Genomic DNA, 23,427 nt, shown 5'->3' with positions numbered 1-23,427 from the left:
ACTAACTGCATTCTCCCTCTGAGGGGTTGGTTATATCAAATGATAGAATGCTAATTTATTCCATGCAAGTATACCATCATCAGTAATAGATATTAAGACATGCAGGCTTTAGATGATTTGGCTAAAGATTATATACTTTTTTTTAAAATTGTTATTAACTAAGTATGATCATTAATACAAACAACAAATCACAGTTATATTTTTGCTTCACTAACTGCCAGGGAAATGTCACTGGCAGCAGGCTGTGGTCTACCATATGAAGATCTTGCCCCTCTTAAACACGTGCATTAATCTCAGCAGAGAGAAGCTAAGGCTGCAACAAAGCCAATGAATAGTCCAATTATAGCTTTGGTGAAATCTTTCAGATAAGGAGGCTAATTGCTTGTAAAAGGTTGTGGCAGTAGGTCCCATGCCACTAGCAGCAGAGCTCACAAGTGGAATAAGGTTCAATGTTCATCAACATTACGGATCCTTTCCTCGTGCTAAAGATTATATAGTGGTAAAAAAGGTTTTGATTACAACATCTAAATTTGGAGTTGGCATTTCCTGTAGGATTACATATAGGTGATTTTCTTAGGTCTTTCCCTATACGTAATCTGGTCAGTTCTCTTGCTGCATTTTGAGTGGTCAGTGTATATATGAACAAGTCTTCCACACACATCCACTTCTATAACTTTGAAGCACCATAACTCATTGTAGGAGTATGCCATTAGTTTCAAATTTTGACTTGGTATTTTACTATGCTATGGAAGAAGTGAAAATGATAGGTGAATAGCTTGCTGAAAAGTCAAGTTACAGTTGGTTAAAATCACAGGATTGGATGTGTGTGGAAGCCTTGTTTTGTCAAATTCGGTCACTTATAGCTGTACAAACAGTATTTGCTACTTGATTTGATTTATCCTCTTAATTGGTAATGCCGTTATTCCTTACCAGAACTAATGCCTATTATAATAATTATACAGCACACTGCATGCTCACATCTAATAGTCACTTGTTGAAGGATGTATGCTGTATTATAGCTAAGCTAGTTGTACATATAATCATAATATAGTGAGAGTATTTGATACACTAAGCCAAAACTAGTAAATTATGTATTATGTAGCTACCATGCAGTCATAGCGTTAACTAAATAAACTTTCCTGTATTCAACAGCGTCTCTTGTGTCATTTTTCTGACCTGCTGCTTTATAAGCTTTTGTCTTCTTGCCTGGTTTTACCACTATCCGTATCGGGGTACCGGTATCGTGATTTGCACAACCATTGTCATCAAAGTCAATGCTGTCACGTGAAAACAAGCCAATCATATCGAGATTTGAATGGCTATCCTTTCAATCAAATCCATAAAAAAATGTGACTACGGTCATGAAATCCATGGATTTCATGCCTGTCATCAGCAAGCTTATTTTGATGTTCGTGTTTTTAATCCATTGGCCAACACAAATCGCTGCAATTCTCTTGCCAGTTGCTTTCGGTCTCATGATCGAGAAAAGCGTAGGATTTACGAACAACGTGTGCGTGAAATTGAAAGGGCATCATTCACACCTCTTGTGTTCTCGGCTTTGGGAGGAATGAGCAAGCCTGCAGAAACCACCTACAAAAGATTAGCCTCACTCCTTGCTACAAAGAAGAATCAACAATATAATGTTATGATCACTTTTATTCGCTGCAGATTATCTTTTTCCCTACTACGTTCAGCTATCATTTGTCTTCGCGGAAGTCGTTCTGCTGCTGGTCGGCCTCATAAAGATCTCACTGACTTTTCTCTTGCTGTGAGTGAGGGAAAGCTCCCTCTTTCTGACTGATGAACTATATGCAATTTTGTGTGTGTGTTTGAATAATTAAAAAAATTATTAATAGTAAAAAAATAAAATAAAAATTATGCCCGTTGAAAAATCCCGTACTACGCAACCACATATAGCTATGCGCATTTTTTTACAGGGAAATTATTTCTTTACGCAATACGCCATCGCAGTACGGAATTTCTCAACGGACATGAAGTCCTCAGTACAGCGGATTTCTCTTGCGTTCGAATCTTCGTGCCCTCACTTTCAAAGCCTGGCACGTGCATAATACGGGCTACGCAAAATTCGAACGCAAGAGAAATCCGCTGTATGATTTAGGCATTTAGGGGCGGACTCCAGTGTGCGTGGAAATTCCCTTCAAATATTCCTAGAATTGCCTATTAACCACAATTTCTTTTGTTTCTCACTTTGTACATGTCATTCTAAGAAAGAAGATGGTTCTATACGAGGTATTGGTTGTCCTCAGTGTTCCGCCGGTGGTAGTGCTGTTGGTGTTAGCACTTGCCAATTTTCTTCGCGTCTGCTCGCGTTCTGAAGGTACATTTACGTCTCTATATGAATGTACTACTGTACTATATTAAATGTTTCGTCCTCCGAGCTGTCCTATAGCCTAGTAAAAAAAGTTTTCCTCGCTCACGCGGGAGTTTGATGTCATGCGCATATTTATGTGGCTTCAATTCTTAGTATCAAGTTAGTAGTATTTATATATAGGTGTACAGGTGTTCAAGGAGTCTGTAAAGCCTGATCTTTACAAAAATTATTGTCTATTAATAATTACAAAACTGTACAGTTTATGAAACAAGAGTTAACTAATTAGTAATCATACAAAAAATAGACCAGCTAGTCAAGTGAATTTTTAAAGTCACTGATTCAACGAGGTTTGCGTTAACTACGTGATGAGGCAAGTTATTCCAATCATTAATGGCTCTCACAGTAAAAAATGAAGATCTCACTTTTGTTGATCTCACTTTTGTTGATCTCACTTTTGTTGATCTCACTTTTGTTGGCTTAAATAGTTTGTAATTATGACCCCTAGTTATTGATGAACTATTGCTGGTTAGTAATGCTGATGGATCTACATTGGGATTATTACTTAGAAGTGATAAATCATTATCATATCCCCATGACGCCTCTGGTATTTTAGTGATGACCAGTTTAATTCAACAAGACGGTTATCACTTATCATATACATATTCCTGAAGGTTGTGGATCAACTTGCTCTACACTTTCTTGATATTTTGCTAATCAAGGATATACCGTATAGACTAAGGCTCAAACGAATAGTGGTTTACTGTATCCAAATATTCGCTCAGCTCTAACAAAATTAGTCGAATAATCGGTGTAAGGTTTCATTGCAATTCAGTAATGGACCTTATCCGCAATGATGTCATGATTGACAAAATGGCCGTGTTTAGTGTGGGTGCTTCGTACGTAATCACTAAAATGAGCTTTGTTTGTGGATTTCACGACATTGAACTATTGGACAATAAAGGTTGGCTAGTTATCGCGATGTGGCGATGCGAAATAGTCCCACCAGATGAAACTTAAGTTTGCTATCGACACAAAACCATGCGCATTTATTTGTCTTGTAATTAAGTATGTATGCCTCACCTTGCCCCTTGCTGCAGTATGTAAACATTATTATATCGAACTGCCATCTCTCCCAATAGCCTCTGTATAAAATTGCCCACACTATCGGCTGCCATTTTGTGCTTTGACGTCATTGCGGATAAGGTGGCCACTACCAAGAAGCCTACAAATAACCACAAACAGCTTTGTGGCTTCGTATGAATAACTTTACTAACAGAGATGCCATAATGCCCTTTCTGAAAGGATTATCACAGCGATACTGTAATAGAAAGTGATTGTAACAAAGTAAAAGTACCTGGAGTAAGCCACAAATCTGTACGAGGCCTTGCGTTTACCGTGGAATTAGTACATTTTTACCAATTAATGGCTGCCTAATTCTATTATTACTCTTCCCTTTATCCTCATAGTCCTTTCCTTTTTGTTACTTTCATTAGCATCGTCTTCTGCTTCTTAAATTACTGACAGCTAATCACGTGTCACCACATAAATGATCATGTGCGAATAATCGTTTGTTAATTTTATTATTCAGCTACAAAGCAAACGAATATTAATCCGAATATTCAGCTAATTGTTTGAACCTTAGTATAGACTAAATATTTCGAGGTTGAGCAGTACTGCTAAAAATCAAGTTTTCTCGGGTTTGCAAACATTCCCAAAGTGTATTACACTATATGGAGGTCTAAATATTTCAAGGCTAAAATTTTCACTGATAACCCCCAAAACCATGAAATTAGCAAAAATTTCCTCCCTCGAAATATTTAGGCTATGCGGTGCTGGGACCTCCAGACAATAGTACCATATTCCAACACAGGCCAAATATAAGATTTATAGAAGTTAATAACATTTTTGTTGAAATGTTGGAAGGTTTTTTGAATAATTGCTAAAAGTGAATGGCCTTCTTTGTAATTGTGGTGGTGTGATCACAAAACTTCAGTTGGCTATCTATTTGTACTCCCAAATCTTTAACAACATTACAAGATGTGATAGTAGTGCCATTAATTGTATATTCACCAAATCTATGTGCTTGTCCCAAGTGTAACCAGTTACATTTACTAATGTTAAAAATTCAACTGCCATTTCTTAGCCCACTCATTTGTATCTTGCTGAAGTTGATGAAAAGTAAAGGTATAACCGGAAATAGAATACCACATGCTATACTTTAGGTGAGAACTCGCCTTTGCTAATAAGCACACGCTGGCCCATTATACAGTCCATCAACTTGAAGCTGCTAGTATTAATCGCTCAAGAGTTATAGTGTGGTTTGTGAAGGGCTTCGAAGCACCACTACATGTCAAATTGCTGGGAAACTATTGCTATTTTCGCCAAGATGATCAGTGAAAAACATCCAGCAGACATAGAAAGCCATTGAGAAAGGCTTGCTATAGCGATCCAAGTGTAGTACCAGGCTTGCCAACCTAGGAAATGAAACCTTGAGACTCTGTTTTGAATAGATTGCTGTCTGTATCTACACAGCATAAGTAGGGACACCAAACCAAAAAATCGACTTTTATAAATCGATCCCCTGGATTTTCATCATAGTATACCATTGTTAGTAGCACCGATGCCACTCAATACAATGCCAAGTCGAGTAGAACCGTTTAAGATTGAGACTTCCAAAATTGCAAGTCGCCAATGAGATTTGAGATCTTCAATCGTCATGGACCTGGTTAAACATCATAGTATATCGATAAGACTGAGTAGGCACAGATTATACCTGCTCAGTAGCTGAACGAAGGTCTCAACATATAGTAATTGTTGCAGCAGTGAAGTGGATACAAAGCATGATGCTAAAAGCAAAGTATTGAGAGATGTTTTCTGCAGAAGGGTAACATTTTGCAGCTTGTCATGATTTCATTACTTATGTAGCCACAACCTGTTCAAACAGTCTTGAAAGGTTTCTAATGGACTTGGCATTGTATTGAGTGCTATCAGACCCTTTATGGGGTGGGCGAGACTATACCATTGCTAGATCCACCATGAAACTGGATGCATGATTGTTGTCTTCACAGAAATATCACTTTTTGTATCTCACACGATGCAAAATTTATTTTTAAAATTTCATGTTCCACACAAAGGACCGGATGACGAACTTTCGAATTCAAGCTGCCCACCAGCCAAGACAAGAAAAGCCAAATATTCTTCACAGTATTGTGATAAGGTTGGGTGCATAGTCTGTCTATGCTGTAAGTGTGGAAAGGATCTGAGACTTCTCACCATCTGGGTGACAAGCATAAAAATTTTCAAAGTAGAAAGTTCAAGGCCAACATTTCACAACTTTGTCTCAGTCCCCACCATTTTTCTGCTTATAATCATGTGATTACATCTCTATTTATTGCTTAACATTTATAGTTGTACCACACCTGGGGGTGAGCCCAGGAGATATCTCCTGGAAAGAAAGAGTGACGCAGCAACTTTGTGTTAGGTGTCTGTTCATGGGTGTCATGTCTGTTCATGGGTGTTCACTAGCTACTTTGGAGGTACTTCCTAGGGACACATCTATTATGCTGGAATAAATTTGGGAATATTAGGTAGCGGAAAGAATTGGGAAATAATCCAGAGAGTTCTAGGAATAATTACAGAATTATAAGTTTTTCTTGTAGTGTATTTTCTTGTAGCGTGATGCAAAAATCTTTTGTATACAACACTGAATTTGTGCAAACATAGAAATGGTTGAAAATATTGAGATACTCTAATAGAGCAGTCACTTAATAAAGCAGTCAACTTCCGAGTCCATAATTCTAATATAACAGTCACTTATGTAAAACTCTAACTAATATGCTACACAAATTCCAGGAATAATTTTGGGAATAATAGGTAAATTTAGAAAGAATTGGCAGAAAGAATAATTGGAAGACTAAAATGCATAATAGACTTCTGCCTAGTACTTCTTTTATTTATTTATTTATTATTAATACTGTGCAGACCTCCATTAGGGAGTATAAAGCACAGATACATGCAAGAAAACAAAATGTACAACATTTTAGACTATATAGCTGGGTTAATACAAAAATAGTCTACAATCCTTTTCTGAAAGTCATCTACATTGGTTGCTTCAATTGCAGTAGCTGGGAGGCTGTTCCATATTTTGATAGTGGCAGGGAAAAAAGAGTGCAAATAAATGTTTAAGTGGGCTGATACCTGTCTGAATCTGTAAGAGTGCCCTCTTGTACATGTGGTTATTGGCATAGGAAGGTGGTAACTGGAAATGGATGTTTCATTATGTAATATTTTAAAAAGCATGATAACCCGTGAGATTTCTCGCCTACACTCCAAAGATGTCCATCCAAGTGAGTTTAACATCCCTGTGACACTAGACATAAAACCATAATCACCAGTCACAAATCTTGCGGCTCTACGCTGCACCGATTCAACTAAGTTTATGTTTTTATTTGTAAAAGGTGACCACACAACACTAGAATATTCAACAACTGGTCTCACCATAGATATATAACAGGCTTCTTTCACCCTAGCTGGGCAAGAACTAATGTTTCTTTGTAAAAAACCCCTAACTTGGTTTGCTTTATTAACAATTTTCTTAATATGTTCATTAAATGTTAAATGCTCATCCAGAATAACTCCCAAATACTTTGCATTAGGCACTGATCTCACCTCCTCACCATCCATATGATAACAATACCTTGAGGGGTTTTGTTTGTTTGTAATGCGCAGTAGCTCACATTTGGATAAATTAAACGTCATTTGCCATGTTTTTGCCCATTGTGTTAGTGAATGCAGGTCTTGTTGTAAAATATCATGATCTGCAGCAGAATGTATTGCTCGATAGAGTAACACGTCATCAGCATAAAGCCTAACAGATGATTTAACATTACCGGGTAGATCGTTGATATAGCAGAGGAATAATAATGGCCCTAAGACCGTCCCCTGAGGGACTCCAGATATCACATTACTAGGGCTACTGCTATATCCATTTATAATCACTTGTTGAGTTCTATTTGTCAGAAAATTCTGAATCCAATTGAGGGTATTGTTACGAATCCCATAATGTGATAACTTATGGCACAGACGTTGGTGTGGAACTTTATCGAACGCTTTCTTAAAATCTAGTAACAGCACATCAGTTTGCAAGCCTGAATTCAGATTTTGTAGAAAGTCATCCACAGTTGATAGAAGTTGGGTTTCACAAGAGTGACCCTTTCTAAAACCACTCTGATTATTGCATAAGATATTATTATCCTCCAGGTGTTTATAAATGTTAGAACTAATAATATGCTCGAACACTTTACAGCATATGCATGTTAGGGAAACCGGCCGATAATTCAATGGGCAAGACCTATCGTCTTTCTTATATATTGGAACCACATTTGCATTCTTCCAATCATGAGGTAATTGACCTTGTTCCAATGATGCCTTGTAAATCACAGATAAGATGGGTCCAAACTCAAAAGCAAGTTCCTTTAGAAGTCTAGTTGGAACCTTATCAGGGCCAGGAGCTTTAGATGTATCAAGATTCTCTAAAAGATGAATAATGCCCTCTGTACTGATGTCTATGGGAGGCATTTCTGGGTATGGTGTGCCATCTAGAACAGGCACCGTTGATGTGTCCTCACTTGTGAAGACCGTGGTAAAAGCCTCATTGATTAAATCTGCCTTGCCTTGTGGGTCACTAAAAACAATTCCATCATCCTGTAGAGTTGCCACACCACAGTGATCATTCCTTTGTGATTTAATAAACGACCACAATTTCTTTGAAACTGATCTTCCTTGTCCGGCCAGATTATAAATATAATTATTATATGCTCTTCGACATTGCTGTTGTGACTCCTTTTTAATTAGGTTATACTGTAACCAATCTAATGACAAACCAGATTGGCGAGCACGTTTGTACAATCGATGTTTACGACGAGATAAAGATCTGATATGACGATTAATCCACGGTTTCTTGGCACTAGATGTTATTTGTTTAGTTGGAATTGTGCTAAGGCACTTATGACATAAATTCTTAAACTCTTCCCATAAACTATTGATTGGAGTAGATGGAGAATAATAATCAGTAAGAAAAATGGAGCATAAATTCTCTGTCATCTGATGGAGTTGTGACTTTGGTTCATTGCATTACTGCAGACTTTAGTGTAGACCCTAGTTAACTAATGGTGATGATCCATGAGAATTAGAATGCCTAACTGAAAAACTGTGTGTTAAAAGCTACTGCATGTGAGACCTTGAGCCTGATAGTGATATCGTGAGACTCACGGTAAATCTGTGAGGGTGGCAGGACTGTATTGCATGAAAACAGTAATTTAATTTTCAAAGTTTCACTCAAATCCTTCCTGTATCGCTAAGAAAATGCAATTAAAAGCACTTTTTGGTATCTGTCCCTGTGCCCACTACTATTGAACCGTTCTAAGCCACAACAACTAGCCTATCTAGTAGTATACTGTAAAAAACTTACATGAAGTAATAGTATACTGAGACGAAGCATTTCATGCAAATTATTTGACACTAGAAAATTTAGAAATCTCAAAATTTACAGGGAGGATTTTTTTGATGGAGTGCCATTAAAGTAAAGTTTTATGAGCTCTAAACTTAATGTTAATGATTTTGTAAAGTTTTGCACTATACCATATTAAATTAGTAATTATGTAGTTTCATTCCTAGACTACGCTTTTGTGTGGTGTCAAGAGGCCTAATGTTGTTATCACCTTTCTTTGTTACTAACTAGATTGTCAAAATTTTATTGAAAGTTTTTAATAACTTATTTCACCCATTGCATTTAATGCATTCTACTGGGGAATGTAGATTTTTAGAATTCTAGCTTGCAGATCAGATCACAGTTTATCAAACTATAATTTATTTGTAGTCCAATCATGTAGCTAAGTCTTCAATTCAAAATATGGCATTTTGTGTAAATGTATAATGTGTTCTATCATACTGTTGTTCTTTACTAGCTCAACCGCCAGTCCATCACAACTCTAGTCATGTGTATCAAAATGAGGACCTACAGCCTGAAGCTAGCTCTAACCAGAATGTGCAAGGGACGTCGACACTGAATCTACAAAGCACTGAGTTATTGACCGGAATTGCTGAGGCTAATAATGAAGCACTCGTTCTATCTAGAGATATCAGACAAAGAGCTACTTTCAGGACCCAGGGAGACCAATCACATGAGGAAGGTACATAATTATATCTTTGTTCTTGTACATACAAATATCAAACATTGTGGTAATTCTGTGTGATAGAATGGAGGTCCCGCCATAATATACTGGGACACTGCTGTTATCGTAACTTTTAACAAGGAAAACCAGGTAGCTACTATGTGAAGAGACGACTATTATGGGGCTTGTGTAGACTTTCTCAGGTATTATCAGCCACTGTAGCAATGAGACTCGATCATTTATTGCACCATCATGAAGACCAATGCTATACTTAATATAAAAGGATTTGGTTAAAACATTGATACTAGAACAATGTCTTATACATTCATATGCCACCATCTCTACTAGGCCTGAGTAATTGTGAGAATTTTGAACTATCACGACTCTCATACTTTACATATCACGATTGTGACATTTCAGCAGTTTAACTATGCATGTGCATGACAAACAAAGTTGAATTAGCCAGTAACCTATGAGGAGTTCAGATACAAAGGTGAAGTTACTCTACTACAAACAAAAGATAATGCAAAACTGTCAGGTATTGGTTAGTATAATTTAATAAAACAAAACAATACAAATTATACAACCAAGCACTAAAGATAATACGAAATCGGTTAAGATTATGTCATTAATAATGAAGAATACATAAATAAATAATAAATAATGTTTGAGAAAACTACAGTCACACTCACCAAGAATAGAATCCATTTTGTATGAAGAGACAATCGTATAATGGGCGGCTGTATTCGTGGAGGTGATAGAAACGTACGACAATTCTATTTAACGCCAATCAAAACATTTAGCACGTGATGCCCACTAGACAAGTGAACTACTGTCCATTTGTGTTGAAAGTGGGCGAAAGCAAGGAAGACAAGTGGTTGCTACTCCTGCTTAATGAACAACATGATTGGAAGTTGCTACTAATCACTGGAGGTTAGTTGGGTTGGTTAAAACACTTTCATAGTCTTGTTTCTTTAGTCTCACACAACTAGGGTACCTTCACTCGTGTATGGGATGGGAGAAAGCCTCACCTGGCAGGCCATTGTGCGAAGAAGGTGCAGTTTCCAGCTGGTAAGTTTGTGTGATGATGCATAGCTCTCCACCTGAAGCCTTTTAGTGTCAGGAGTGCCCAGACTGATCACTGATATGGGTCCTGAGAAAACATACACGAAGTGTGCCCTTAAGCTGATAATTGCTGTGTGCGTAGTTGTGCTTGCTATTAACTGCTATTGTTATATGTAACTAAGTCTGCCGCCATCAGCAATGCTCCACATACTTGTACACACTGACATATCCATGAAATTCTGGTATTGCATTTCAGCCACGATTGTTCTCCAAATTTTTTTGGTCTTGCAGTATATCCACAGCATCATGTGATCATTTTAGTACAGCTCATGTTATATATATATATATATATACATAACTCAGATATCAGTTGTAGGTGACAGACAGTTGAAATACTCTGCTTTATCCTAATCTTACTGTGGTTTGCTCTTGGCAACTCCAGCCATGTCTTAATCCAGCACTCTAATCCATCCTCATTTAAACATATCATGTAACACAAATTGTGTACAATTGCATAAAATTAATGTAATAAGTATTTGTTGGCTTTACTACTTGTAGGCATCAGATTCAATACCATGATTCTCACCTTTTAAAGTGCAATCTCACATCCTCACATGTCCATGGTCAGATAATCACTGATTGTAATTGCATACTAATACATCCCTTATGTTTACGTGCCAGTCAATTCCTCTAGAATTGTCTTACTGTGCATCTTTTCTACCTGCACACACTGTGTTGGCCATGCACTGTTTGTACATGCCCCATTAGTAGGTCGTCCCGTTGGTGATTGTACTTGGTTGTATTTGCCGCAGGCCTAGATAATACAAAACAAAATTGCCAGGTACTGGTAATACGAAATTGTCAGGGTATGGTTAGTTAAGTAACACAAGATAATGAAAAGCTGCCAAGTATAAAGTTCAGTTAACTACGAAGATACTACTTGGCTATTCCAGCGATGTCGGTTCCTGTGGAACAGGTATTTAGTATCACAGGGCACAATGTGAACCAAAAGAGATCATGTCTACTGCCAGAAAATGCTAATAAACTTTGGTTTTTGGCTGAGAATCTAAAGTTGTAAATGGTAACTTGTGTAGTGTGTTGGTGTATGACTGTACTGTATGCATACAAGTTGTTGTAGTATTTCTTAGCTAGACTTGAAAGGTAAGGATACCTTGTGTGGTTTGTCTTCCACAATTCTAGTGGTCTTTCTGCTGATTAGTGTATCTCCTTACTTCTGCTCTAGCCTTCTCAGATGGACTCTGACTTGATTTATTCACAGTATGCCATCAACAAAATGCAGCAACCTCTTTTCAGCTTTGGAAACACGACACCTTTTTGATAACAGCAACTCATCTTGTTCATCTTCTTCAACTTGCATGGGAATGTCTATGATGCTTGCAGTACTGCTCAATGCCAACTTTACAGTTTCTGCCTCTACAGATGACAGTAAACTCTGCCGTTCTTCGTCTGAAAGAAATGGTAAAGCTTTAAATCGAGCATCAAGAGAAGTTGTTTTGTTCAGCAGCATCAACACTGACCCTGGTGGCAAAAGTTACTGTGCATAGCTTCGGTATAGTTTTTTTCATTCTTGAGTCACCTGGAGTAGGCTTAAGGTAACAGTTTGTGTATCACCAGTTGAACTACGGAAATGATAACCCACTTTTCTGCACCAATGTTCTTTCTAGACTCCACAAGTGGCTTCATAACTTTCACAAATATCTTCAGTGTAGAGAATTCAGCATCTGATGGCATCATATCTCCTATGTGCAATTTGAAGAGAGTGGTTGTTGTTGGGAGAGAATTCTCTCCACCATATAGTAGGAAGAGTTCCATCTTGTACTGACGTCTTGATTAAGTGCTAACTGCTTGGGATGTAAATCAGTTTGTTTTTGTTTCAACAAGTAGTTGAACTTAGTTGAGCGGTTGAAGTGTCCAACAAGTTGTCTACATCTAGCTAGTGCACGAGACACTTCAGGTAGCTTAAGTACAACTTCAACTGCCAGCTGCAGTGTGTGACTAAAGCATGGTACTCTGCTCCATTGTAGAAGTTCCATTGCAAGCACAATGTTAATGCAGTCATAGCTGACAAATTATCCTGTATGTCTTCCAGATATTTACCAATTCTTTCAAAAATTTTGACTCCAGTGTGTGACTCTGGAAACTCTACAACTTCTAGGAGATGGTTCTGAAGATTGTAGCTGTCATCCACATAGTGTACTGTTAGACCTGTGTTGTGGTGAGATGTCCAAATATCTGTTGTCAAGCAAAGCTCCCCTTAGTGCATGACTCACACACTTCCTTTCATGATCATACAGCTTAGGAATTAATTTAGTAGATAGAGACTTCCTGTCTGGAGGGTGGTACCTTTGGTCAAAGACATGCAGCATGTCGAAAGCCTGAACCTTTTACTGTTTGATATGAATGCATATCCTTAGCAGCTATAAACAAACATACCACATCAGTCAAAGTCTTCCAGCATGTGGAATTCGGATTCTTGGCCTAAAACATTTCCGTGAGTGTTGGGTGTATGCTGCTTTCTGGTTCTTCCTTATGGTTTGACAACTCAGGGGCACTGGTATCTTTATTTTCTTTTTTGTCTTGCGATATACCTCAATGTGACCCTCTTCTAAGTGCTGCCACATGTTGCTTGTATTACCAACATAAAAATAATTGTGTCTACAGAACTTGCAATAAACCCACCATCGTTTCTTTTTGTCACCCCAGACCCCAGACCTTTTTGCTGAATGTTCAAGTGACAACAATTCAGTAGACTCTATCATGGTAAACTCTACACTCTGTGATGCAATAATTTGTGTATGACATATCCAGATTCCAATATATTAGTGCACCAACAGACTGAAAATGTAATGAAACTTTAGTTTTAGGACACAGCTCTGCATGAGTGGAGAAGTAAATGTTCTTGCTTAGATTCATTGGAACAACAATTGAAAACATCGTAGTAAGTGTTGTGTGTAGCTATCACAATCGCGATTGTTAGTAACAATCGCCATTAATTGCATAATTGAATTAATCGCATAATCGAATAATCGCTCACACCTAATCTCTACCTTTTCCATGCAGCTGATAAGGTATTGTGAGGTATTGATTTATAAAGCTAACCTTGAGCTATCTTCCCGGGATATAAACACATTAGATGCATTGATTGGGATTGTTACAGGTTTTGGCAATTGAATTTGTCACTTTGGCATTAGAATTCATCGCATTGGCACAAGAATTTGTCATATTGTCTTCAAGAAAACAACCGCTCATCACGAAGTGAATCATTTTCACCTTGGAGAGTTAATAATGCTTGAGACACTAGAAGGTAATTGAAGCTGGTTGTATGCGAAGCTGATATCTGTCTGGCAAATTAATTAGCTTGTTCACAAGTGACCTTGCCCATTGCTGATGGTGCAGTACAGTTGCAAATGTTGCTGAAGAAGTTATAGTAGTAGGGTTATAACTTTATCAGTGAAGAGTTTTTACTACAGTTGTACCTGAACAAGGTCTTGTAGCAGCTGCTACATATTGTTTTCGTGTTTTCTCCAGCTGCCAATTTTGTTATGGATAAATTCTAGTGCCAAATCAATGAATTCAATTGCGAAAGTGATGAATTTAATCGCCAAAGTGACAAATTCAATTGCCAAAACCTGTATAATTAACTTTTTCCAAAAGTGGTAGCATGATTAAGTATCAGACACTCAAAAATGAATTCATTTTTTTCAGAAGAGTAATAATTTATGTGATTTTTAGTGAAATTCTGGCTTTAATTAAAGCAGAGATTTAGGTATGAGTGGTCCTGTAAGATTCTTGTTAACTCTTCATTGCTTGCCACAGTGAAACACTAACTACTGCCACACCAAATATAAAGCTATTGGAATAAAACAATGTGTTCCTTTTATAGGCACAATGCATTTTTACGTAACTGGTCTCATGATTCTTAAAAATGGCTGTCATATCCTTGTAATTATGCTAATTCCATGTTGGTATAAAACTGAAGTGTACTTGGTTTATGCATGTGACAACCAATTAATTAGTTGGATCACATGACCACAAAATTGCTTACAGTTTTGACCATGAATGGTGCACTAAAGTGCATGGGCTATTTGTTGTTTGTTTAGCCAATTTTTACCCTTATTTATATGTCAAACAGCATGTTTATTAATTGATTAATAATTTATTTGATGAAAACACTGGTAATATACAAAATTTAAAAAATAAGCATTAAGCCAATTGATCGTTTAATTAGCCAATAAGCATTGTCCCAGAAGGACTTGCATGTATTGACTCTTAACGCACACAAGTAGTGCACAGGTGTTCCTCTAGCAACTAAAGACTGTGGTTTTTAACTGTTACAGTGGACGGAAATTATCCAAGCATCCATTAATCAAAATGTGAATGTGACTGTTCTATTAGAGTATTTTGTCAACAGTTGTATGTTCAATTAGAATAATTAAACATGGCATTGTATGTATAGAAATAAACGAGCTTTTGATTTATGTACTTAAAGTTACTATATCAGTGCCAGAAATAACAGTTGACCATTGGCCATTTTCTGAGCAAAATCATGTTTTGACCGACTATTTAGAGGCTTGTTCGGTCAAACGTCCAACTGCCCAGCCGGGCTCACGCTAATGCTCAAACACCATCTGGTGACATTGCTTGAGTTTCTTGGGTCCGGAAGTACGATCCAGCCAAAATATTGGTTGGTCAATCAGAATTGAGGAGTTGCATGTTAATAAACAGTGAAAACCATTCTAAAAGGGCTAGGAATAAAGTAAAACCCATAACAGAGCATTTACTAGATGCGATTTCTTCTATTACCAGTATTAGTATAGGGTAGCATTTCATTTCTGGTGAGACATCAAGTCACAATTATTTGGTCTTATAAGATGAGATTGGAAAACACATCATGACAACTAACCACTTGTACAAACTAGGTTAAAAACTTCTATTCAATTGTCTGTTTTTTCGTCTAGCATTCATGCGATTGTGTAACTTGTTGATTCTGATTGGCCAGCTAATATTTTGGCTGGATCACACTTCTGGGCCCAGCATTGTAATCAGACTGCATTTGTGGGCACGAGACTAACAGAAACTTGTTCTAATATTTTGATGCACACATTGGTGGATTTAAACTCAAGTTGTTTTGTGAAGACTTCGGAAGAGTGGAAGTGTTATTTCAGGATATTCAAGTTTACTGAGCAACGGGATTTAAAGCGACTTGTGTCTGGTTTTTTGTGGGATCCACTAGTTGAGCCACATTGGCCGGGAGTGATGCGCCCTTGGTATTACTAACATGGATATACTTAGTGATTAATCTTGAAGTAAAACAGTGGAAACCAGCAATGTCAGACGAAAACTGGCAAAATGACTGACTGAGCTTGACATGGATAACTAGGATGGTAGCCTGTAGCCAAATCATCATCATGTGGTAGTTAGTATGTATAATCTATGTACTGGAGCATATTTCTTAGATGAGAGGTGTGGCTATTACTAAAGCTGTGGCGTTTAACCTAGTAAATATTTGTAGCTCACATGCTTTATCTTAGTCATCATGTTTTAAGGTAGCTAGTTATACCATAGATACAGTATACCAACAGGGATTGGAAACGGAGACTCGCGCACAAACATATCCGTGTCTCGCATGACGTAAACTTTCATCCGTAGCTAGTAATGGCGAGTGGAATTGTCCGTAGCTTTATAGGTGGGTTTTGTGATCTTCCCGGATGGAGAGTGGTAGAAAGTTTGTTGAAGCAATTTTGCACCATATTACGAACGGAGACGCTTCAATGGACGCTTTTGACGAATTCAGCGACTGAGAGCTAGTGATGTCACTTAAGGAAATATTCGAAAATTTAAGGGAGTACAAGTCCACCTCCACAAAGAAAGAGAAACTCTGGTGTGAATTCCACCGTAAAAGACTCCACAAGTTGCCTGATATTTGGAAACGCTTTTGCAGGGGTTTAGACATCCCATACAGCTGGTAGCACGGTTAATCCAAAGGCTGCAGCACATGTTGCTGTCAGACCTTCAGTGCTGGCCACTGTAAAGCTTTAATAATAATAAAATAATAACGACTCCGGTTCCATACAACCGACATGCACCCTTCATGCCAGCTTGTCTACACTGGCAGCACATTCAACAGAGCTGGTACCATCTATATATAACACAATTTATATAGTGACCAACTGATAATGTGCATGCTCATTGCTATAATAGTACAACAAATACTGAATAGCTAACATTAATTTTGCAACACTACACAAGATAACAAAACGTAAAGGAAGAGAAGCAAACAAACAAATATAACCAGTTACCAAGTCACATTCAGCAACAATTATATTCCAGTATATGTATGTGCAGAACAATCCAAGTGTTCAGATAGTGAACTTGAAGCCATGTTGTCAATACATTAACATGGAAGTATCATTTACCAGAAGATATTGGTAGTGAATCTATTTATTTTTTATTTATTATTACTGAGTAGCCAGCACTGCTGATGTGCTCAGGAAAAAAAATCACACATGTACATTACTACAATAATTAGAAACGTTAACTGAGAAAGAGTCAGCCGGAGTCATTTAAATCAATTAGGAGTTGTGGCAACGAGTTCAGTCTTGAGCTGTTCTGGAGAAAAAACTTTTTGGTAAACTGTAGATGTTGTAGGGAGTATGAAATGGTACTGATGATATTGCCTGGTTTCTCTGGTCATTGGGAGATAATTGGATGGAATAGATAAGGGAATTTGGTTATGAAGTGCTTTGTAAAATGTCTGCAGTCTGGATATCTTGCGTCGAGTTTTAAGTTCAGGCCAGGAGAGATGTTGGAGCATGGAAGTAACTGAACTGGATCTACTGTAATCTTTCAATACCCATCTTGCTGCTCTTCTTTGAATATTTTCAAGTTTATGTACATCACTGTTATAAATAGGGTCCCATACTACTGAAGCATATTCCAGTTGTGGTCTTACCATTGCTAAATACGCTGCTGCTTTCGCTTGTGTAGAACAACTGCTTAGGTTTCTCTTAAGAAAGTTTAATGTTCTGGATGCTTTTCCTGTTATTTTGTATACATGAGGTGACCAAGATAAATGTTTGTCCAAGAGTACTCTGAGGTATGTATGTCTATCAGTAATTGGTTGTTCAGTTCATAGTTGTGAATTATAGGTGACTGAGATCTGATGCATCTTATTACAACACATTTGGATACATTAAACCTAAGTTGCCATATGTGTACCCATTCTAATAGTCTGTCAAGATCTTGCTGAAGGATGGAAGCATCATTCTGGGAATCAATTACTCTATATAACAAGCAGTCATCAGCAAACAGCCGTAGTGGGGATAAAATACTTCTGGTAATGTCATTAATATACAACAAGAACATCAGAGGACTAAGTACTGTTCCTTGTGGTACCCCTGATGTAACTGGGGTTGAGGATTTTCCATTAAGAAGTACACATTGTGTCCGATCAGTTAACCATGTTTTGATCCAGTTATATGTATTGTTCCTAATGCCATATAGTATTGTAATTTTGTAAGTAATCGCTGGTGTGGAACTGTGTCAAAAGCTTTAGCAAAATCAAGCAATATGATTTCAACTTGTTTCTGATGGTCTTGAGCTGTGCTTCTCACATCGGTGCACTGTTCTTCTTTGTCCTTATGGTAAACAACTCTCAGATTCTTCAGTGCTAATGGTGGTTATTCAGCAATATTGTGTATAGGTATGGATTCCATCTTTGTACCTCCCATTTCCTGTAGGATTGGTTTCAGAACAATCTAATATTCACGTTACACTCTACTAATGTACTAGTAACTAATGACATGGTATATTGCTCCAAATGTGCTGTTTTACACTTTTGGTGCAACAATAATAGTACTGCTCAGTACTTCCTCAACAATAACAATATTGAATCGACAGAACTGATTAAAGACCTTGGGATCATGATATCTACTGACCTCTCCTGGTCTGCTCATTGTAATATGGTTGTGTCCAGAGCCTACAAACAGCTAGGCTTAATCCGTCGTAGTTTTACAACTAACTGTATCTTGACAAAGAAACAATTATACATCTCCTTGGTGCGTTCTCAACTTATGTACTGCTCCCAAATCTGGCGACCCAATCTTGTTCAAGATATCCAGCTTTTGGAAAGGGTTCAGCGGAGAGCCACAAAGTACATTCTTAATGATTATACTTCATCCTATAAAACTAGACTATTAAAGTTGTCGATGCTTCCCCTCATGTTTACTTACGAACTAAATGACTTGTTATTTTTTATTAAATCCATCAAGAATCCATCTTTACACTTTGACATCTCCAAGTGGGTCCATTTTAACAGCAACAGTTCTACAAGATCATCAACCCATTCCAAGCTAGTTCATAATTATACGAAATACAGCACCTCCCGCCACTTTTATTTTAACCGTTTACCACGTTTATGGAATGTACTGCCACCTTTAAATCTAGATCTATCTATAGCAACACTAAAGAGACAGTTAAACAACATCTTCTGGGCCATGTTCACTTCAAACTTTGATGACAATAATTACTGTACTTATCATGTTGTATGTCCTTGTCATAGGTGTAGTTCCACCCCAATTACCCCTTTGTTAATTAATTAGTTTACTTGTAATTTTTAGTTGCTCCCTTGTAATCTTAACTTATAATTGGGTGCTGATAGCTCTTATCAGCACACCAGCTGCTGTATTTTATAGTCTAGTTTAGTTTTATACCAACCCCCCAGTTTGTATCCATGTCTTTCAGCAGCAAAATCACAATAATAATAATAATAACAAAGTTACTGATGCGTCCTCCAAAATAACACAAGTGTAAACTGTAAAATTATTAAAATGTCCAGTATGGTAACACGAATAGTAATTTCAATAAGCTATTTACACGGCACTGACGATGTAAACACCAGAAAACATAACACTTTTCTAACTGCTCTTACTGGTAGGCTTGCAAAATAACACAACTGCTAGAAGCACTGCTGGGTTACATTTAAGCTTACCACAGAAGTGAGCGTCAATGGTCATTTCAAATCACTCGTGTACTAGAACACGCGCAGGTAATTTCGCCCTCAAGTAGAACAGTAATTAACCCAATTGTCGCAACGCTTAGGCTGTAATTCTTCTACAACGTGCACAAAAGTGGCTTCTAACGAATTCGCGCTGCACTGGTATCTATGGTGACGGTCACTCGCGCTCGAGACACGGATGGTATTTCACGTCTGTTACGTCATATTGAGAGTTTGTACAGAGATATCACGTGAGTTACTTCCGTTTCCAATCCCTGTTGGTATACTGTATCTATGGTTATACACATTAAAATGGTTATCTAATGCACACATTTTTGATTAATAGGAGCCCGTATGGAAATGGTCTCCTAGAATGTATGTGGTTAGGTCAGAAGTGTTTCTAGGTGTTCCATGTGCTGGTGACTTGTTAAGGATTGCTCATGGTGTCCAATAGTATCCTGTGATCCTCTGAAACATATCAGCTACAAATAACTTGCTGTTCCCAGAAGACAATATGGCCAATCAAATCTGGAAATGGCTTACCAAATTTAATCTTGCTAGGACATTTGACCAATCAATGATGAATTCTTATTTCTGGCACTGCTATATTAGTGTGGATAATTGACTCTCCACTGTGTATATGTGCTGCATTTTAATGAGTGTCTAGCTGGTGCTGTGTGTATTATTGTAGAGTATTCATACATACATGTAGTGTGTGTGCACATGTTTGTGTTATAATGTAGTAAGTGCACTCCAATTGCATGTGTCATTTATTTTTGTAGAATTGCAGCGTCATCGTCCACCAATGCCTAGATCAAATAGACTCTTTGTGCCACCTTCTTTTTCATCTACAAGTGGAACTGACCTGCTGGAGAAAGAGTTGAAGGAGTGTGAAATATCGTTTGCTCAACGCAATGCATATCAAGAGGTGCTAATAAAAGTTTCTAATTCACTAGACACTGAACAAGTTCATAAGCTTTGTTGTTTCTCTGAAGAAGTAAGCTTGAATGGCAGGGATAATTTAAATGCAACTACACTGATCCGCCTCTTTGAGCAAAAAGCACTTATCTCACCTGCCAGTTTGGAATACCTTTGGCTACGCTTACACACCATTGGACAATCAGACTTGTGTGGGCTGATTGAACAGTACGCCAGAACATATTTGGATGGGCAACCTGCTTTGCAACCACAAGGTAAATTACAGTACTCAGTGGATAAATATAAAATAGTAGCTACATTTTTTATTATGTGATAGTGAGTCTATGTACCTCAGAAAGGGCTGTGGCTGCTCCTTTTTTAGCTGGACCATTTTTGATTAGCAAACTATCCATGATACCCTAATAAAGCAGTCAGTGTTGTGCAGTTAGGTGCCAACTATATCTAGCTTTCAGTGTATAAATTAGTAGTTTTATATGGACTAATTGTGGTGAACAGAGAAGTATAGTAACCCATATAAGGGCAGCTATGTAGCTTTCTTCACTTAGGTGTGCTGTGTGTATAGCGTTGGTTGTACTTCTGTGTCTTTTGTAGCACTAGAACAATTTCATTGTCCACTGCAATATGGATCACAGCATTCCCCTACTATGATTGAACAAAGCCCTAAAAGTATTCAAGAAGATCTAACATACTCTCTACCAGTCCAAGTAGTAGAAGAAGATGACATTGACACTATTCCAAATGGAAACCAAGTGTGTGATTGTAAAGAAGAATGGGAAATGATGGCAGGGCCACTAGATTATGATAGGGTACAGCAACTTGAAGAAAAACAATTTCAATTACAAAAGGAACTGGAACAGAAAGATCAGGTGATACAGCAGCATGAGATGCAACTGCATCAATTACGAAAGGAACTGGAACAGAAAGATCAGGTGATACAGCAGCATGAGATGCAACCGCAGAACAAAAATATTAAATTATTTCAAGTGGAACAAGAACTACAAGAATCAAACAATGAAAAGGAAAAGTTGCAGCAGAAGCTACATGATTATGAGCAACGTGAAACACTACAAGAAGGAAATGCTAATCTAATAGCAGAAAAATATCTTATGAAAAACCAACCACATGGTATTGCCATCATCATCAATAATAGTCAATTCCAGTCAAGCGGTCATGAATTAAAAGATCGTATTGGTTCACAAATTGATTCAACAAACCTTCACCAAACTTGGAAATACCTTTGCTATGATCCACGTGTTTTAGAAAACCTGACTGCATCTGATATCACTCGTGAACTAGTGCAAATTTCCCAACAAAGTCACAAGGATTATGACAGTTTTGTGTGCTGTATTCTCAGTCATGGCTACCGTGATGGTGTGTATGGTACAGATGGGAAATCAGTCCCAATACATGAGATTGCTGCACTGTTTAAAAGCAACTTCTGCCCAACGCTAACAAATAAACCAAAGCTATTCTTTATACAAGCATGCCGTGGAGATGATGAAGACAAAGTGGTTGACATACAAAAGGATGGAAACAACAGTGATGATGTGTCTCGTAACTTTCTACCAAGTGAAGCGGATTTCTTATTTGGTTATGCCACTCCGCCAGGGTATGCATCATGGAGAAGCCCCCGATATGGCTCTTGGTACATTTCAGAGTTGTGTAAAGTACTTGTTGAGAATGCTCAATATCAAGACCTCCTCACCATGTTAACTATGGTCAACCACAAGGTGTCAGAAAGCTACACTACGCAAGGCTGCAAGCAGTGTCCATCCCCAGTCAATCAACTTCGCAAGCAAGTGTGGTTTTTTGGGAGCTTAAAGTAAACTGTGTATGTGTGTGTGTGTGTATGTGTGTGTATGTGTGTGTGTGTCTTATGATGAGGTCTGACACAAGTTGACCATTACGTTAAACGTTTAGTTTCTGTATTGTAGAAATACAGTAAAAAATATATTGAGTTTCTAAATATCTTGAAATATTTATTAGAGTTTGACTCTTCAATGCAATCTTTAATGTGAATCTTGAATACATATAATATTATTGTATATATGCTTTATAGTGTAGATAGTGTTGTAAATGTATGGCAGTATCATTGTAGTGACAGTTATTGTAGGGAATTAAGATGGAAAATATATTTATATATATAGTTTATCATGTTGTTTGTCGGTTGTAATAGCAAAGACTATATATAGCTAGTTTATCAAACTTCAGCTCTTGTGTTATTTTTTAAAATTTATTTGTTGATGTACATATCTCATATATGTGTACATAATCTATAATATTTAATTACGTAAATTGAACAGTTTAATAATGAGAGAGTTAGCAATATGGTCTGCTAACTGGTTCCGCAGCTTCACTAAAGATGGAAAGAAAGAATTAGCTACTGTACATGTATATTGAATGTTTTGGCAGGCATGCAGTTGAATAACTTATCTCTTTACTGTTAGAAGATGTGGTCAAAGATAAGCTGTTATAAAACTTTGTATGTTCTTCAGTTTTAGAACTGTCATATTAGTGTAAATTAGAATGTAGCGCTAGGATTTGTATGGATTTTGAAAACCCATTAGAAGGTTTCTATTGTATGTTTGGTAGCTATATGGTCCTGTCCATTATAGCACATTTAAATATCGGCTAATGATCATAACAATGCTTTTTGAACATAGACGAGTCTACTTCATGTGTGTGATTGTATGAATTATATAGGAAGTAGAATATTATTGTTTATGCTTTTAATTTTGTAGCTGTTCTTAACCATGGTCTGCACTATTTATCAGTGATTCACTGATTCATTTTCTACTCTGTACTTTCAGCAACCACACAGACCAGTAGTGCCAGAGGCTGAGTCGCTCAGCTTAATATGTATCATCAAATATTGGGAAAAGTTTCTATCCTTAGCCTAGAAC

General features: G+C 37.4%; 1 protein-coding gene across 4 annotated transcripts; it reads left to right on the top strand.

Moving 5' to 3' along the window:
• The first annotated feature begins 659 nt into the window (after positions 1-659).
• LOC136267324 (caspase-8-like) lies at positions 660-22,832 on the top strand. Of its 4 annotated transcripts, none has more exons than XM_066062425.1 (4): positions 660-767; positions 9,298-9,522; positions 20,368-20,778; positions 21,116-22,832. In XM_066062425.1, the coding sequence occupies exons 1-4, from the start codon at positions 704-706 to the stop codon at positions 22,348-22,350; spliced, it is 1,935 nt and encodes a 644-aa protein (XP_065918497.1). In that variant the 5' UTR covers positions 660-703; the 3' UTR covers positions 22,351-22,832. The 4 variants fall into 4 exon arrangements, with proteins under 4 accessions (XP_065918497.1, XP_065918498.1, XP_065918496.1 ...); XM_066062426.1 differs by having other exon boundaries at positions 660-910; XM_066062424.1 differs by lacking the exon at positions 660-767 and adding an exon at positions 2,190-2,338.
• Positions 22,833-23,427: the final 595 nt, after the last annotated feature.

The sequence above is a fragment of the Dysidea avara genome, chromosome 9 (assembly GCF_963678975.1).
Source record: "Dysidea avara chromosome 9, odDysAvar1.4, whole genome shotgun sequence".
Lineage (NCBI taxonomy): Eukaryota > Metazoa > Porifera > Demospongiae > Dictyoceratida > Dysideidae > Dysidea > Dysidea avara.
This window is presented reverse-complemented; position numbering and strand designations above follow the sequence as displayed.

Coding starts and splice junctions, on each gene's coding strand:
- LOC136267324 (XM_066062424.1), top strand. CDS start 2,236: ATGGTTCTATACGAGGTATTGGTTGTCCTCAGTGTTCCGCCGGTGGTA. Junction 9,523..20,367: donor AGACCAATCACATGAGGAAG/GTACATAATTAT, acceptor TTATTTTTGTAG/AATTGCAGCGTCATCGTCCA. Junction 20,779..21,115: donor ACCTGCTTTGCAACCACAAG/GTAAATTACAGT, acceptor TGTCTTTTGTAG/CACTAGAACAATTTCATTGT.